The following is a 19,037-nucleotide window of genomic DNA, read 5'->3' as shown; positions in this document are numbered from 1 at the left end:
ATTATAAAATTACAAAGAATAAATATTGCCCATAGAAGAGATACCACATTTGAAAAGATACCTCCTTCTACTCCTTTGCAAAAGTGAGGAGCACAAGGGTATGGAACATTGCATATATTTTCCAGATTTTTTTTTTATATGTTGGTCAATTTTACTGGCTTTTTCCTTTTCATATTATTTGTTTTAAAAATATTTTTTGATTAATGAAATGGTTCTTTGGGATAGAAAAAGTGAAATTAAGATGAAAAATATAAACCAAAGATAATGAATTTTATTTAAAAATATGTATAGCTGGAAAATAATAAATGTTAAAAAACCAAAATGTTTCACTAGTTATCTATGAAATATTAAAAGAGTTAGAGAAAGGACCCTGGAGTGTTAGGAATATCTTTGGAGAATTTATGTAAGAACATGGGCCAGAATATGAAGATGGGTTACAAGTGATATTAGTGGAAGAACTACTTGTCCACACTAATTAGTTCACAGATCCATAAAAATATTCAGGCATAGAATTACAGAATTTTAAAGCTGAAAATATCCGAGGAGTTCCTTGGTTTAGTTAGTGAAAGAATGATATTTCAGAGTTAGTATCTTTAGATACTTTTACCTCAACCCACACCTGACCAAAAATCCTTTTGTTGTTACCATCCTCAATAGATGCTCATCCATCTTTCTTTTGACTTCTAGTCATCAACCTTTTTGGGCCAACCAGACTTATTCTTTTTATTCTTCACTGTCTTTCAAATGTTTAAAAAAGTTTTGATGTTCCTCTCTTCAACTTTTAAATGCTCCAGAGCAGTGTCTTAACTCACCCTCTCCCCCAAAAACAAACAAACAAACAACTAAACCACACTTAAGGATCCTGGTGGTTACATATCAACATATTAAACTTATCTGTGTTTTATCAAATTTTTGTTTTGTTAAATGTTTCCTAATTACATTTTAATCTGGTTTAGCTGCATTCTGGAATGTTGTTGGCTTGTGTGTTTGTTTTCAATTGATCCTTATAAGTTTGCAGCCACTTCATCATATTAATTGCTATCTTTTAGATACTGCCAGACTTAGTGTCCTTCCTAAAATCTGCCACACATCCATATAATATGTTGCCAGTAACCTTATTAAAGCTCAGAAGGATTATCAGTATAAAGAGGACCTAGATTTGAATCCCTGCTTTTTTATTTAATACTGTCTGTGTGATCTTGGGCAAGATGCTTAACTTTTCTGGATCTCAGTTTCCTCATCTATAAAATGAATGGATTGTATTAAGTAATCTCCAAGGTATCTTCCAGTTTTATTTACTTATTTAAACATTTTTATTTATTTATTTATTTAGTTTTTACAAAAATTTTATGCATGAGTAATTTTTCAGCATTGACAATTGCAAAACCTTTTGTTCCTACTTTTCCCCTCCTTCCCCCCACCCCTTCCCCCAGATGGCAGGTTGACCAATACATGTTAACTATGTTAAAGTATAAGTTAAATACAATATGTGTATACATGTCCAAACAGTTATTTTGCTGTACAAAAAGAATTGGACTTTGAAACAGTGTACAATTAGCCTGTGAAGGAAATAAAAAATGTAGGCAGACAAAAATAGACAAAAAAACTATGTAGTGGTCAACTCCCAGAGTTCTTTCGCTGGGTGTAGCTGGTTCAGTTCATTACTGCTCTATTGGAACTGATTTGGTTCATCTCATTGTTGGAGAGGGCCTCGTCCATCAGAATTGATCATCATATAGCATTGTTGTTGAAGTATATAATGATCTCCTGGTCCTGCTCATTTCATTCAGCATCAGTTCATATAAGTCTCTCCAGGCCTTTCTGAAATCATTCTGTTGGTCATTTCTTACAGAATAATAATATTCCATAATATTCATATACCACAATTTATTCAGCCATTCTCCAATTGATAGGCATCCACTCAGTTTCTAGTTTCTGGCCACTACAAAGAGAGCTGCCACAGTCTTGCACATACAGGTCCCTTTCCCTTCTTTAAAATTTCTTTGGGATATAAGCCCAGTAGTAACACTGCTGGATCAAAGGGTATACACATTTTGATAACTCTTTGATCATAATTCCAAATTGCTCTCCAGAATGGCTGGATGTCACCAACAATGTATCAGTGTCCCAATTTTCCCACATCCCCTCCAACATTCTGCATTATCTTTCCCTGTCATTCTGGCCAATCTGACAGGTGTGTAGTGGTATCTCAGAGTTGTTTTAATTTGCATTGCTCTGATTAATAATGACTTGGAGCGTCTTTTCATATGGCTAGAAATTATCTTCCAGTTTTAAATCTCTCATTCTCTCTCTTTTTTTTTTTTCCTGTTATCTATAGATTTATTTATTTTCATTTCAGACATTTGAACTCTACCTCATCATGGTAGTATGAAAGGAGAGGGCAATAGCTCTCAGAAATTGTGGAGAAAAGCTGATATTGATAGTCATAATCCACATAAGCAAAAGCTCGTTGGCCCTTCAATAATTTTTAAAAACATAAAAACATAATTTCAACAATTTTTTAAAAACATAAAAAGTTTCTGAGATTAAAAACTTTGAAAATCACTGGTGGACTTGGAGATAGGAAGACCTCAAATACCTACTAGTGATGCTAGTAAAATCACTTAAGTTCCTCAATTTCAATTCCATCATGTGGGGATGATACTAGCAACTATTTCACAGGGTTGTCAATTTCAAGTGAGATGGAATCTTTGCAAACTCTTTGTAGGCTTTAAAAAACTGCTGCTACTGCTATTAATAACAATTATCAAGTAATTTCCAAAGGAAAAAAAAAAGATTTGCAAAAAAAAAAAAAATGACAAAAACATAGATGATACTTTTCTTCACTCTCCTAAGTGATCTAGAAGTTGTTTGTCCGTTGACCCATGTAAGTTTATGCATATGTCAAAGATGAACTTGACCAGAACATAAGATGGGAATCATTAGGCTTTTATAGGTGATTCTCTACAACAGATCATATCTTTATAATCACACAGCTAGAAGGATTAAATCTCTCATTCTCAATGCTATATTTATCTTACCTGAAACATAAAAATCACTTCTTCTTTTTTTTTTTTTTTTGCTGCTGAATCATATTGAATGTGTAATATAAAATTTCAATTTTTTTTTCAGACAGACCACTTTTTAAATTTTTTCCATTTTGTATTTGTGAAATGTATTTTTGAACTCAAGTATAGAATTTGGCATTGATCTCTGTTAACTTTCATCATATTTTATCTGGCCTTTTTAATATGTCAGAATCTTTTTGGATTCTTTTGTTAACTTTTATGTCATCACTTCTAGCTTCTTGATATCTGCATACTTGATAAGTATGCTCTTGAGACCTTCATCCAAATAAGTAAGAAAATGTTAAGTCACATAAATATTAGAAAACTCTCATAATTGAAAGTGAACTTATTGATGACTTATTCTGTTGGTTCTATTATCGTTAACTTTGGATCTACATAACTGAATATCTTCCAGTTTTCGAAGAACAGGAATAATTTTTAAATGAAGAAATGAAAACTATCAACATTCATATAGACATACTCCAAAACACTAATAATAGCATAAATGCAAATTAAAATAACTTAGTTTAACTCATTTACAGCAAATTAGCAAAGGCGATAAAAGATAAAAAGTCAATGTTAGAAGGACTGTTAAAAAAAAAAGGCTTGCAATACAGTGTTGAGAGTTATTAATTTGTCTGACCATGTTGAAAACAGTTTGGAACTGTGCTAAAAAAAAAAAAAGTTATTAAACTATTCATACCTTTTTAATCAGTCAGCCAAGTAAGGGACGTAATGCCCCAAGGAAGTAAAATTGGATACAAAGTATGAGGAATAATATTACTCTCTATGAAGTGAAAAAATTGAATTCAGAACTATATGGGAAGTCTTTTTTTTAAAATTTTTTTTATTAATTTTATAATTGTAACATTTTTTTGACAGTACATATGCATAGGCAATTTTTTACAACATTATCCCTCGTACTCCCTTCTGTTTCGAATTTTTCCTCTCCTTCCCTCCACCCCCTCCTCTAGATGGCAGGCATTCCCACACATATTAAATAAGTTATAGTATATCCTAGGTACAATTATATGGGAAGTCTTGCATGAAACTGTTACAATATGAAATAACCTTGCTCGAGAGAACAGTTTACTTAATGAATTGAGTAATGTAAAAGAAAAAAAAAACCCCACAAAAAGACATCAGGATTTAGGTCAGTGCAATTAATCTTTATTCCAGAGGACAAATATCACCTCTAGGGAACTGGTAGACTACAAGTATAGAATGAGACATACATTCTCAGATAGGGTCAATGGGTCAGTTTATTTTTCTTACTATATTTATTTGTTATGAGGGATGGTTCTAAAGAGAGGTGAATTGAGAAATGACAGTGATGTAAAAAAAAAAAATGACAGTATTGAGGAAGAAAAGGTTTTAAAGCTTGGTGAAAATAGGAGCCCAGTCAAATTAGTAGCATACTATTCAGCTCCCACAAAAAGACTTTATGTCTTAGAACTAGAATTATACAAAATAAATGTATTTTCTAAAGATCATTAAAGTATTGTATAAAAAAGATGGAATCAATTTAATCGGGCATAATGTGTACTTGATAAAAACCACTTATGGTGGTCTTTCATTAATTACTTTTTACTTTTCTGTACATTTTCTAGCTATTTTAAGTCATAATAAAATTTTTCCAGAAATTTGGGTCAAGTTCATTTGCTTGTAGTTTGCAGATTCTTCTTGACCCTTTGTTGAAAATTAGGACAATATATACCTGTCTTCAGTAAATAAAACATAGAATTTTAAAGTTGAAAGGGCCCTCAGCAACTGTCTAATCCAAGGTTCTTTTTCAAAATGCATGCAAAAATAGTTTTCAATATCCACCTTTGTAAAACCTTTTGTTCCAAAATTTTCTCCCCCCCTCTTTTCCTTTCCCTTCTCTTAGAGAGTAAGTAATTCAGTATAGGTTACATATGTACAATTCTTCTAAACATATTTCTACATTTCTCATGTTGCTCATGAAAAATCAGATCAAAAGGGGAAAAAAAAGAGAAAAAAAAACCCAAGCAAATAAGAAAAGAAAAAATATTATGTTGTAATCCCCCTTCAGTCTTCATATCTTCTCTCTTAATGCAAATGGCTCTTTCCATCACAAGTCTTTTGGAATTGCTTTGAATCACCTTACCTTATTGTTGAAATGAACCAAGTCACATCATAGCTGATCTTTTTGCTGTGTACAGTATTCTCTTGGTTCTATTCACTTCATTTAGCATCACTTCAAGTAAGTCTTTCCAGGCTTTGAGAAATGACATCAGTCTACTCATGATTTCTTATAGAACAATAATGTTCCATTACATTTATATACTATAACTTATTTAGCCATTCCCCAACTGAGGGGAATCCACTCAGTTTCCAGTTCCTTGTCACTACAAAAAGTACTGTTACAAACATTTTTGCACATGGGTGTTTTTTCCCTTTTAGTAATCTCTTTGGGATACAGACTCAGTAGAAGAAACACTGCTGGATCAAAGAATATGTAGAGTTTGATAGCCCTTTGAATATAGTTCCAAATTGCTCTCCAGAATGGTTGGATCAATTCACAACTCCAACAACAATGTTTAAATGTGCCAATTTTCCTATATCCCCTCCAACATTTATCATTTTTTCCTGTCATCTTAACCAATCAGAGGGGTGTGAAGTGGTATCTCAGAGTTGTCTTAACTTGTATTTCTCCAATCAATGGTGATTTAGAGCATTTTTTCATATAACTAGAAATGGCTTTAATTTCTTCATTTGAGGGGGCAGCTAGGTGGTGCAGTAGATAGAACACCAGCCCTGAATTCAGGAGGACCCGAGTTCAAATCTGGTCTCAGACACTTAACACTTCCTAGCTCTGTGACCCTGAGCAAGTCACTTAACCCCAATTGCATCAGCAAAAAAAAAAAAAAAAAAAAATCATCATTTGAAAATTGTCTGTTCATCTTTTGATGATTTCTCAATTGGAACATGACTTGTATTCTTAAAAATTTGAATAAATTTTCTATATATATTAGAAATGAGGTCTTTATCAAAAACACTGGATGTAAAATTCCTCCCTCCTCCCCAGTTTTCTGCTTCCCTTCTAATCTTGGCTGCATTGTTTTTGTTTGTATAAAACCCTTTTAATTTAATAAAATGAAAATTATCCATTTTGCATATCACAATGTTTTTTCGTTCTTTGGCCATAAATTCCTTCCTTCTTCATAGATAGATCTGAGAGGTAGACTATTCCTTGTTCTCCTAATTTGCTTATAGTATCACTTTTTATTTCTAAATCATGAAACCAATTTTACTTTATCTTGGTAGATAGAGAGTATTAGAAGTTGGTCAATGCCTAGTTTCTGCCATTTTATTTTCCAGTTTTTCAAAAATTGATGGTTATTTCAATATAATTGGTTTTCTTTGTAATTCTTTATATTTTATTTTAAGCATTTAAAAATATTCTGAAGAAGGATGCACAGGTTTCACGAAATGATTTCATGATGCAAAAAAATTAAATACTTTTGTCATAAAGAGTAAAGTAAAACTATTATCCTGGAGTAGTATGTGTCCAGCAAAGTTTATAAACCTGAAATTTTTAACAAATGAAATAGGAACATCATAAATATTGGATTGTGGGGATTAGCCTGGAATGAAGATTAGATGAAGATGGGAGTGGTGCAAGATAAAGAGGAGCAAGAATAAAACCATAGTTAATTGAGTCATGGATGTGGCAAGAATGAGAAGGCAAGGATTTGGAATGAGGAGAACTGGGTTTGGATTCTAGCAGTCACTTTCTCTTGGACCTTGAGCAATTGAAATTACCTGAGCCCCAGTTTCCTTGTGAAGGGTGTTGGATTATATTGTTTCTAAGTTTCTTTCCATGTCAAAAATGTTAATTTATCTAAAGTTTGGTCAGGTGAGGAAAAGGTGCTTGGAATTATGTATAACCTTTGAGATTCTGTTGAAGAGAACAATGGTAATTCCCTTTTATGCTTTGTCCTTCAGTTTTTCTTTGATTAACAATGGAGATCATTAATGTTGAACCATAAAAGGGTTGGTTGGATGGGAATTTACATCACATCTGCTATGTGCTTTTTGCAAATACTCTCTTATTTGATGCATTATCATCCCATTTTACTACTGAGCAAACTGAGGTGGACAGAAATTAATTTTGACCACGGTCATACAGCAAAGTAGGGTGATTGTATTTGCACTTGAGTTTTCCTGACTCCAAACCCAGCTGTCTAGAAGCACCACTTTGTTGCTTCTAGCAATGAGTCTTGCCTAGTATAAGTAAAGTATTTCTTTTTAGCCTTTAACCCTGACCTCATCCTCTTTTAGTTGCCTCCCAGGCATTTATATGTACTTTCATAGTTTTCTGATACTTGAAATTTAGCATGTGGAAATCATCTTTTCCTAGCATCATCATTTTTGCTTAGTCCTTCAGTCTTACAAATGTTCTTCTGTCTTTTTAAAACTCCCAAACCTTAGCCAACTCATTTATCCTAACCCTAAAAAAGTTTTCTCTGTGGGGTTCTTTTAAATATATCCTCTTCCTTTTTATTTCTGTAATCTCACCTGTCCTCTCTTGAATTTGGATCATAACTTCACTTTCCAAGCAGCTTTTCTTCTTGACATTCCATTGTCCTAAACACAGTTGCCAGGATAATCTTTCTTGCAATTTTTATTATGTTTTTTTTGCTCAAGAATCTGCAATGATCCCCTTCTTTGAAATTCCTGTGTTAATCCCACTTATTTATAAAAACCTTATAGTTATTACTGCCTATTTTGATCTTTGCAGCCAAAGCAAATCAAATCTGTTGTTTAGGGCATAGAACTCTTCTCTTATCCTTAACATTTTATGTTCTTCACCTCTTTTGAAGACCTAACTCAAAACTTATTTCTTTGATTAATCCCAACCCATTTTAATCACTCCCTTTATTCCAAGTTTTGTCTGTTGTTCTTAGGTATTCAATTGGTACTACATTATTTTAACATTTGGCATGCTGCTATAGTTGTTTTTACGTGTGTGTATGTATTCTTTATCCAATTAGATTGCAAACAAAGTCAGGTTTTGTTTTTTTTTAATAACTTTTTATTGACAGAACATATGCTTGGGTAATTTTTTACATTATCTCTTGCACTCACTTCTGTTCCGACTTTTTCCTTCCCTCCCTCCACCCCCTCCCTTAGATGGCAAGCAGTCTTATACATGTTAATTATGCTATAGTATATCCTAGATACAATATATGTGTGCAGAACTGAATAGTTCTCTTGTTGCACAGGGAGAATTGGATTTAGAAGGTAAAAATAACCAGTCATATGTATTTTAAAAATTATTCCATAGCACCAAATATAATGCTTTTTGTACAATACATGCTCAAGGAATATTTGCAAATTAAATGAAATATTGTACTTTTTTTTAAATAGGTGCAAGAGTGCTAAAATATTATTAAAACCACAACTAGGATGGACAGTTATTTTAAAGCTGCTGTCAATGACTTGGACAAACTCCTGGATGATTTTGAACAGAGCACAGGTTTGTTTTTCATTTGTGCCATCCCAGGGAAATGAGACAGTATTTAACTCTTAATTATCTTATCCATACTATTTACTTTTATGATATCTCTGTGCTATGCTTTACTTTGTTGTCATATCAGTCTTGGTTTAATCTTATCTAAATGTAGCTTGTAGCACAATAAAACTTAAATTTGTGAAATCTGAACAGAAATATACTTAATTTAGATGACTTAGAAAATGTAACATGTTAATCTTTGAAAGGACGTCCATTTTTCATTTGGTTTGTGGGCTGTGGATAAAGTTACTTAGAGAAAGAAAAATTAATTAATTTTGTGTTTTCATTTTAAATAGACGAACATGATCATTACCACATGGCAGAAAATTCATATAATTCCAACTACTGTTCAGTTTCTTCAGAACTGCCTTCCTCAGAACCAGTGTCTCCAGCACCCAAAGATCAACAATATTTTAGTAGTGGAACCACCTCAGAAATACTCTGTGGAACAAATCAGGCTGCAACAAATGGAAAAAAACTTGGAGGATTAACATCTTCAATACAAAATGAAAAAAATGTAACAGGACTTGATCTTCTTTCAACTGTAGATGGTGGCTCTTCAGACGAAATCCAGCCTTCAAGCCTGGGGCGATGTGGTATTCCAGTCTGTGATCTTATCAGTGACATGGGTAATTTGGTTCATGTAACAAGTAGTCATGAAGATATTCAAACATTGCCATCAGATAATTTCCAAGCCAATACAGCATCATTGATTGGCTTAGATTTGTCTGTTTTGCCAGCTACTATTTGTACTTCATCAGAAGACCTTGGTTATGGTGATGTTTCCGATGAACAAAATGATGAAGGCAATTCTGTATTGCAAAAACTAGAAAACGTTGCAACCAAAGAATTGAGTTTAAAAATAGATACTGCATTTTTAAAGTCATGTGATCATAATAGAACAGCCATTTTAGAAGACAAAAAGATAAATGATCAACTAGAACAAACTCATGGCCTTAATTCTGTATATGCCTTGCCACAACAGAATCCCAAAACAGTTGATTCCAAAGACAAAAAACACAACTTGCCTTGTGAGTTGTTTAAAGATGATAAATCCTTAGTTAGACAGGAGGTAATTGTGGCAGGCAGAAATCAGACAACAGAGTCCAAGGAAAGAGACAGCATGAGTGTTGCCTGTGACCTTCCAAAAAATGAAGGCTTATGCACAAATGACTCAAATACAAGAGATGAAAAGTATCACTTATCTGATTCCTCTTTTCAGGAGGATGGGATTTCTTTACTTAGAAAACTACCTGCAGAAGAAAATTCATGCAATTTAGACCTTAGAAGTAACAATGATATGATCCATGATGTCTCTTCAACTTTACATATTTCTAGTAAAGAAGTAGAATCCTCATTGTCCTGCCTGCCAATATCTGTGTCTATGTGTGGCTCACTAATTGAAAATGAAGATAAAAGTGATATTTTGCCCCAGAAGGAACAAGATGATAGCATAGCGCAAGATGTCATAACTGTACATGAAGAAATACCCAAGAGTATTGTTTTAGATGAACCATTTAAAGATACTGAACCCTCTAAACAAGATGAACATACAAATATAATCGACCAAATGTTTGTTGAAAATCTGGCAGGTGGAAAGTTAGATTTTGGCCAGATGACTAGCAGAACTGAGCCTTCTGAACACCATTATACTGATTTTTCTATTGCAACAGACTCCAAAATAGAACATTCTGATGATGATATTCTGTCATTTCATGATCATCGTGAAGGTAACACTTTTTCAAGTAGTAGTGGTATTAGGCAGGAATTAGATTACTTTAATATTGATGAAGACTTAACAAGCAACACTCTAATTAGTGATGCTGAACTTGATGCCTTTCTAACTGAACAGTATCTTCAGACCACTAGTGTTCAGTCCTTAGAAGAAAATGCAGATGTGAACACTCACTTGAATGAAATGAATGTGAAAGACTTAGATAATGAAAAGACTAATAATATATATTTAAACAATAAAGATGTAGTAAAGAGTGGAGTTTCTCATATTACTAGTATTTGTGGAGCAGTTGATAAGCAGTGTACATCAGAGGATGGTGATCTGTCTTTAGGAGAAAAAGACAGATTTCCTATTCAGCAAAGGATGTCTAACAATAAGCCTGAGGTTGTTAATGAAATGTCTGGCTCAGATATTAATAGTCAGATGGTACATGCTGGAGGAGCCAGACCTAAGCAATTACTTAACTTTCCATCAAGAACAACTAGTCCAAAGGATATAAGTAAGCCTAAAGTACAAAATGTAGCAGAAATGGAACCTAGTGTAGCAAATTCTGTCTCCTCCAAAGCTTGTTCTGTGGACATTGCATCTGAACTTAACATAAACTACAATGTTGATACTGAAAATAGTTTGGAAGCTGGAGACACTTGCACTGTAACAAACAAAGACCCTGTTCCTTTAGCTGAAAAGACATGTAGAGAAGGTGTGGTTTTAGGGCAAAAACAGCCTTCCTGGGTTCCTGATTCAGAAGCTCCAAACTGTATGAACTGCCAAGTCAAATTTACTTTTACAAAAAGGCGCCACCACTGCCGAGCATGTGGAAAAGTAAGTTATACAAGTTAAAAAAATTTATTTTCTTCCTTTTTAGAAGCATGTATTTGAGTATTGTCTTATAAGGAAACTAAACTAGTGACTTTTTGCCCATGAAAATACAATTGTATGATGAACTATATGTCATCACTTTGCACTCTTATTTCTAATGATTATTATGGAAATATTTAAAACCTTATATAGTCTTTTCATGGCTTGATTGATAATGTGGGTATTACAGTAAGGAAAGAAGCACAAGGGCACTTTTGACTGGGGAATAGAAATTCATAAAAGCTAAATCCATTCCTTTAGACATATAGATTTAGAATTGGAAGGGAATAAAAGCATTTTGTCTATTTCACAATTTAATCCAGACTTCCCCATGCCCCAGTTTACGAATAGAGAAAATTGAGACTCAGGTCAAGTGACTTAGTCAAGATTACTTAAGCATTGTTCTTGGTAGGATTTAAATCCAGAACTGAGCCTTGAATTTTGTTAGGAATGTCACTCACACCACCTAATCATTTGATTATTAGGGCACTTTTTAAGAAGGCTAGCTGGCTTCTGGCTGGCCAGCAAGCAGTATTTGGTCATAGAAAAAAGAAAAAACTGCCTCCCATGGGGAATTACAGTGACTTCAGGATTAACACAGTATAATTACTGTGTTAGAAATCATTTACAAATTGTAGAAGGTTCTCTAGAACAGAAAGTATTATTTTTTGTTAATTGTTTTTCTATAACATTTTGAACTTGTTAATTTTTAATAGAAAAAATACTATACTTGAAAGTTGAAAAGAATCAGGGAAAACATTTGAATTATTAAGGTTCTTTTAAGGGAAAGTTCTTTTTATTTGACACAAATTCATAATGGTCACTAAAGAATTATTTGTATTAGAGAAATACTTTGTATAAAGTTTTTTTAACCTAAGAAACTAAAATTGCAAAGGAAGAGATCTGAACAGCTGTCTTTGATAAAAATCAGAAAAATAATTTGTATACTGAAGCATAATTTCTGGTTTTAAAAAGGCAGAGAGTATGCTATGGAACAAATATTTAAAATCAGTATTTTATTCTTATTTAGGTATTTTGTGGTGTCTGTTGTAGCAGGAAGTGCAAACTCCAGTATTTGGAAAAAGAAGCAAGAGTCTGTATTATCTGCTATGAGTCTATTAGTAGAGGTAAGTGTATATAAATCTTTTTTCTTCTTGGATAACTAACTTAAAAAACAAATTATATTACTACTAGATCTCTTTAAGACAGTGGCTTAGTGTTGGACTTATTTGGGACTTTCCAAAGCTTGATTTCTCTCCTTTTTGTTCCACTTTCACAATTAATATTTTCATTCTGGGAAGTAAACATTCACTTTCCAGAGTGTCAGTTCATTAACTTTAGGTATCAAAGTTCATTAACCAAGAACTAAAGTTGCTAAAAAATACATTTTATTTAGCATACTGCTTTTATTATCATTTTAAATAGCAAAGTTCTAAGTTCCAGATAAGGAAAAGACTATGTCATGTATAAGAAGTCTTAAATCCAAATGGAGGCAGAAGATCTTATAAAATCACATTATTTAGAAGTTAAGACATTTTTAGTTTTACATTTCCCATTACATCTGTATTTTTCTACCTATTTCTCCCACATTTAACATTTTTGTCCTCTATTAATATACTTCTTGGATATTTACCATTATGTTCAGCAATACTGAATGTTGCTTTGTCTTTTAAAAAACTTGTGCAGGAATAATAAGATATAAAAAATTGTTTATTGGTAATTTCAATAAATGCAAAATTTGAATAGATTGTTGTGTTGGTGAAAAGATGAATGGAATTGTTCTTTTTTGGTTAAATATGAAAAATTTTAAAGTAAAATTTAAAAAAATAAAATTGTTCTGTTTCCTCCTAACTTGAAGGATCGATCTGGAAGTGTTACTTTTACTTCTTAAGCAATTTAAAAGTAATTTCTTCATGCTGTTTGAGTAGAAAGAGAACAATTGCTTCTGGCTAAGTCTTTCTGTGGTTATTTTCACCACACAATTCCCTTCATGTTTACTCATAAAATATTTATGGAAGAACAGGAAATTGTTTGTTGTGATTCCCAGAAGTCCGAGGTGTTCTTGTACAATGGAGAGAGCTCTAGCATGGTAGTGCAGAGGACCAACATTCAAATTCCTCCTCAGATATTTATTATTCAATTCACCTGGGCCATGTCACCACCTTTTAGAGACTCATTTTTCTTCATCAGTAAAATGACAGGGTTGGATACCTTGAGGTATCTTTTACCTCTGGATTTATGATTGTCAGATCCTCAAAGTTACAGACTGAGAGAATAGTCACTTGAGAAAGCTTTCTGGAGAAGATTGGTAAAGACTGTTTCAGACCCATGCTTTTACAAGCAGGCAGCACTTTTTAAATGGAGGGAGCTGATAGAGATTGTTTTTTACATATCACGATATAGAAAATAGCAGTATTCTGTGAATAGGAATTGTATGGTTGCTTGACATTTAAGAAAAATGATGGATGTGTTTTAAAAGGCCTTGGGGGAGGGCAGCTAGCATTACTTGGACAGAGGAAGATAAAAACTCATAAGAAATCAGATGAGAAGTTATTGATTAGTTTAGTTTCATTCTAATTGAGAAAAAATATTTACAAAATATTACTTTATCAAATACTGAGATGAACAAATTAGTTTCTTACAGCCTTGGTACCCACAAAAAACAATGGCATGGGTCATAACGTTTTTAAAGTTTGAGGTTTTAATACTTTTGTCTTATTTAGCACAGGCATTTGAAAGAATGATGAGTCCAACTGGTTCCACTACTAAATCCACTATTTCCTCTGAATGTGCCACAGCCCAGACTTCTCAGGATAACCAGATGTCTAGTGCACCTAATACCCCTTCACCATCAGCTTTACCTACCTCAGCACTTAAACAACCAAGTATTGAAGGTAATTTTAAGAAACTGTCGCTGCTTTATACTGGATTTTAAAATCTTGAGAATCATTAAAAAATTCTGGAGTACATATGACTTGTGATTTCTGTGCTTTTGTTTTATAGGCATATATCATGGTGGTCTATTTTTGAGGTTTATAGATTTGGGTGTGTTTGTGTGTGCTGATTTGTCACATATCCTCTTATACCCTCTCTTGCCTCTTTTTTTCATACACTGTGTTTTATCCTATAAATTTGACTCCCTATCCCATGAACTCCTTAAAGAGAATCTCTCTTCAGGTTCCAATGTGTATAGCTCTGGCCCATGAAAATGTGTATTATACATAGGCACTCCTTTGGGAATAGTCGAAAGTATTCTAAAAATATTAATATAACTTTGCTATGCTGATAATGATCACATTATCTAATTTAAGCCCTTCCCCGCTTTTTTAAATTGACACTAGGTCTGTGTTCCAGAGAACAGAGGAGAGTATGGTTTGCAGATGGTATTTTGCCCAATGGTGAAGTTGCAGATACAACAAAGTTATCTTCTGGAGGCAAAAAGTATTCTCAGGACATGAGTCCTGTCTTACCTGATGTGCACATGGTATGAAAATAAAAGTATACAACTGCTTGTTGATAAAATACTTTTATGTTGTAAATGAATTCATGTTATTTAATAAAGAATACTCACGCTTGTGGATTTTGCAGGGTTTTTTCCTTAAAGTTGAGAAATTAGTTGTAAATATTTCAGATTTGTGGCAAATTTAAGGAATGAGAATTAGAATTGAATTTAGATATATTTTAAAGGTTTCCACAAGTTAAAGAAAATGTATGGCAGTGATTTTTAAATTTTGCTTTGTTCTCATACTGTTTAGAGTGTGTTAAAGAGACTATAGCTCAGAGAATTCCTCCCCACAAGTAGGAAGATTTAGCTTCTTTAATCATTCATCCAGGCTCTTAGGTCTAGGAATTAACATGTTCCTTGCTCAACCTCCTGCTACTGTTTTCAGATCCTTTCTTGATGTTACTTACCAATCATTTCCTTTGAAATTCCTGCCATATATCTGATTACCACAGAATTCTTGTCTGTGCCACCTCCCAGTTTCAGGGAAATTTCTGCTGCCGCCTCAGGCTGCTTTCCTTATCAGTCTTCCTTTCTAATCCATCTGCTAAGCTGCTTGATTTCGCTCTTCATTTTGATCATCTAACATCTTAGCCTCTCAATTCATTACCATCCCCCCTCTACTTTATTTTAGCTCCCCTTAGATATAGTTGACCTTTAATCAGTTAATTAGCAAACATTTAAGTCTGGCACTAAGACAGACCTTAAATTAAACCTTTTGAATGTCCAAGTTCCTGAATTCTGAAAGTCTCTTTTATTTATCATCCTACTTTTTTTGCTTGTTTCATGTTTGTCAACTTTTTTTTTTTTTTTTTTTTTTTGGTCCAGCCCAGTTTTCCCTGTCCATCCACCTTTTTCTGGTTTCATTTTCTTTTATAATTTGGATTTATGAATTATATATGGCAGCTAGATGCAGAGAAGACCCAAATTCAAATCTAGGCTCAGGTACTTCATAGTGATGTGACTGTGTTTCACTTTACGTCTGCCTCAGTTTCCTCATGTGTAAAAGAGTAATACAAGCATCCCAAGGTTTTAAGGATCAAAATAGTTATAAAAGTTTAGCACGTGTCTGGAACAAAGTAAATACAGTATAAATGCCAGCTATTAGCCACCTAATTAGTATTAGGTATTGTCTTCTCCCCAGTAATCTGTTGTACCCTTGTTCTTACCTTGCAAATGATTATGCTTAACCCCTATCATCTTCTCCCTTACTACTCTCAAATCAAAGTTTCCAAATATTACTGACCTAATCTTGCTAATTCAGTAGATAATTCATACTTTATCATCGAAATTAGGCCATCGGAATTGGGCCATTCCATTTGCACAGAGATCTTTTATTTTTTTCTGCCTTCTAGTCAGGTTTCCCACAGCAATTGTTAAAAGCCTTTTTTCTACTTTTTTCTACTTAGAAAGTCCACAATTCTTCCTTGAGCTCTGCTCCCCAAATGGCCTATCCATCTTCCTTTATTGAAAAGTCCAAAACTATCCATTTTAAACTTGTCTCCCTTCCTCCATACTTCAGTACATTATTTTGCTTCCAACTCTTTCCTTCCTAGTGTCAAGAGGATGAAATGGGTTTTCCTCATTGCATGATTATCCCCATATTTATGCCTATGACTGTCTCTTTACATCTCCAGTTTCAGGCTGAACTAGGATTAAAATTGGGAAATTATAAAATATTGGAAATACAGAAAATATGGACAAATTGGGAAATATTTAATAAAATAAGACTATAATAGGAATACAATTCAGGAATCCTTATGGCTTAGTGGGTCCTTATTTTTATTTATGTTTGATGCTCCTGTCCTAGACCATAGTTCCAGCTATATTTTTCGTTTTCATTCCCTCCATTTTCAGTAGTTCATTATTCTATCTCTAACATGTTCAAGTTTTCCCTACCTTAAAACACACATACCTATAAAAACATACCCACATACATATGCCACCTCTAAAATTTTATTTTTTCTCATTGTAAAACTTCTAGAAAATAGAGCTTTTCAGATTTAAAATGTTCTGATATGACTAGAAGGAAAAATAAATCAAGTTAAACCCAATAAATTAAGGTTAATATTTTCATAGTGGAAACAAAAGAGCCATATTAAATCACATAGAAAGATATTAACAAGGAAATGTAATACATTTTTCCTTACGGAGAGATTTCAGATGTGAAAATTCTTGCTGGAGTTCCCAAATACTGGCACATGAATAGTAAATGCTTTGATGGAATTCTTCTCTTTTTTGGTCTGCTTGCATTTTTCATTTCCTTCACAGGTTAACCATACACTATTTCAAAGTCTGATTCCCTCTGTATAGCAAAATAACTGCATGGACATGCATACACACATTGTATTTAACTTATACCCCAACATATTCAACATTCATTGGCCAACCTGCCATTTGATGAAATTTTTGAAGTATTAATAGTATGTGACTTTTAATGCCATTTACAGTCTGATTCCAGCCTACTTTTTCAACTTCCTCACAACTTTCTCTGTGCACGAGTCAGATGGACCAACTCACTGCTCCCTCATCTTTTTATTGGTGCATCCTTGCACTCATTCCACCATATTTTCTTATGCCATTTTGTCTTTATATCTTGAGCCCTACATCTTTATATTTGTCATATCCCCTCTAATCAAATTACTAATTTACAATCAAATAAGTTACAATCATATAGATAGGAATTGTCTTGTTTAATCTTCGTATTTTTGGCACCTACTATAGAGCCTTGCATATAGGAAGTATCTAATAAAGGTTTGATTGAACTGAAACAATAAGCTTGATGTTTCTGCTATTTGTGAGTAAAAATTAGTTCACATTTTTCAAGCTTGCATGAATTACAAGCTTATGCTTTGTAACCAAATACATCAGAATTTTAAATGAGTTCTGGGGAAAAACAGAAAATTATTTAAGCTTATAAGTGTTAGCCTTTAAATAAGTTGGTTCAAATCTCACCAGTCTCAAAAATAGAAGTACAGATGGAAGCCAATTTAGAAAATCTACCTTAGCTTTAGATCTTTCTTGGAGGGACACATTGGTTCTAGGACTGTTACTGTTAAGTGAGGCTTCCATTAAACCAGACTTGGAAATATTTAAATTTTTCTCATTTCATTTTCCTAGACTCAGAAATAGAGTTGTAATTACCACAAATATAAAAAAGTACTATACTTTAAATGAATATATTTTTCAAGAAAAAAAAGTTATATAATCAAAGTGGTTAATATTTATTGAACGTCTTATTCATACCTTGTTTGGGTTAAGTCCCAAACACTGCTATTTGAATTTTCTAACTTATTATGTACTTCCTCTCTCTTGTCCCTCTTAACTGGGATTTTAAAAAGCTAAGTAGAAATCTATTTTGTTGGATCTTTGAATATATAGACTATACTTTACCTTTTACTGTTTTTACTTTTTACTATTACTAAGTTTAATCAACACTTGGAATGAAATATTTTACTTTTGCTCAGAAAATAAAACCAATAATCTTTGCATTTCACAGATTGTAAACGCAGTGGATCATGGTCCTTCCCTGGAAGTGGAAAAGTCCAAAGATGAAATAGCAGATACTGCAAGACAAGAGAAATTACAAAGTCCCGTTTCTGTAGTCTCATCTGTGGAAGAATTGCCCATTAATGCCGTAACTGAGATGTTACAGAATTCTCTTTCTTCTTTTGTATCTGACAATGAAACACCCATTACCACAACAGTTGAGAAATCGAGTTCTGTTTCAGTTGTTCCAGCATATGACAATTTATCTGCTGGTAGTTCCTCAGATTATAGGTTGCTGTGTGGTATTGATAAATGTGTTAGGAAAGATATCAACCTTATACCTAATGATGAGAATGGCTTGCCCCCTCTCCTTGTTGCAGCTGGAGAAAGAGGAGAAGGTGAAACTTTAATACTATTACACTGATAATAAATTGGTTTGCATTATCTTTTGATAATATTGTTTGAAGCTAACATTTAAAAAAAACCTCAGCATGTTTTCTTATATTCTATCTTATTTGTTGATAGGTCAGTATTTATAAACCCATAACATAATGACTCAAAGTTTAAAAATTAATCTTAATTGATGAATTAGATCAAATGAGTCTATTTCATCAACAAAATCAACCCCTGAAAGTTCTGGAAGGGATTTTGGACTAACCATATGTGATATTTTCGAAATGTATTCTCTTTAAAGTAGCACATGACCTTGGGGGTGCTCTTAGATCTGGTTCATATCAGATTTTTCAGTGGTTTTACTTTTTGTTATATGTAGTAGCAGGCATTCAGAAGATACCTTCTCTCAGAATTCATCTGTAACATAGGTATTTCTCATAAATCTCCAGACAT

At 33.1% G+C, this 19,037-nt stretch overlaps 1 protein-coding gene and 1 long non-coding RNA gene across 8 annotated transcripts in view; one reads left to right on the top strand and one right to left on the bottom strand.

Annotated features, from left to right (window-relative positions):
- The window catches only part of ZFYVE16 (zinc finger FYVE-type containing 16), a 66,066-nt gene that overhangs the window by 20,914 nt on the left and 26,115 nt on the right, over positions 1-19,037 (top strand). For 6 of the 7 annotated variants that reach the window (XR_012484764.1, XM_074282194.1, XM_074282192.1 and 3 more), the window contains exons 2-7: positions 8,463-8,571; positions 8,904-11,164; positions 12,231-12,327; positions 13,924-14,094; positions 14,542-14,684; positions 18,202-18,589. Coding sequence is in view for 6 of the 7 variants with exons in the window: in XM_074282194.1 (XP_074138295.1) it covers positions 8,502-8,571; positions 8,904-11,164; positions 12,231-12,327; positions 13,924-14,094; positions 14,542-14,684; positions 18,202-18,589 (3,130 nt within the window). In the remaining variant the exon portion in view is untranslated. The remainder of the gene's footprint in view (positions 1-8,462; positions 8,572-8,903; positions 11,165-12,230; positions 12,328-13,923; positions 14,095-14,541; positions 14,685-18,201; positions 18,590-19,037) is intronic. The other variant, XM_074282195.1, reaches the window with a different exon arrangement.
- The window catches only part of LOC141551002 (uncharacterized), a 33,813-nt gene continuing 31,416 nt past the window's right edge, over positions 16,641-19,037 (bottom strand). Inside the window, exon 3 of the long non-coding RNA XR_012484765.1 lies at positions 16,641-18,571. This is a non-coding gene — a long non-coding RNA (uncharacterized LOC141551002). The remainder of the gene's footprint in view (positions 18,572-19,037) is intronic.

The sequence above is a fragment of the Sminthopsis crassicaudata genome, chromosome 1 (assembly GCF_048593235.1).
Source record: "Sminthopsis crassicaudata isolate SCR6 chromosome 1, ASM4859323v1, whole genome shotgun sequence".
Taxonomy (NCBI): Eukaryota; Metazoa; Chordata; class Mammalia; order Dasyuromorphia; family Dasyuridae; genus Sminthopsis; species Sminthopsis crassicaudata.
This window is presented reverse-complemented; position numbering and strand designations above follow the sequence as displayed.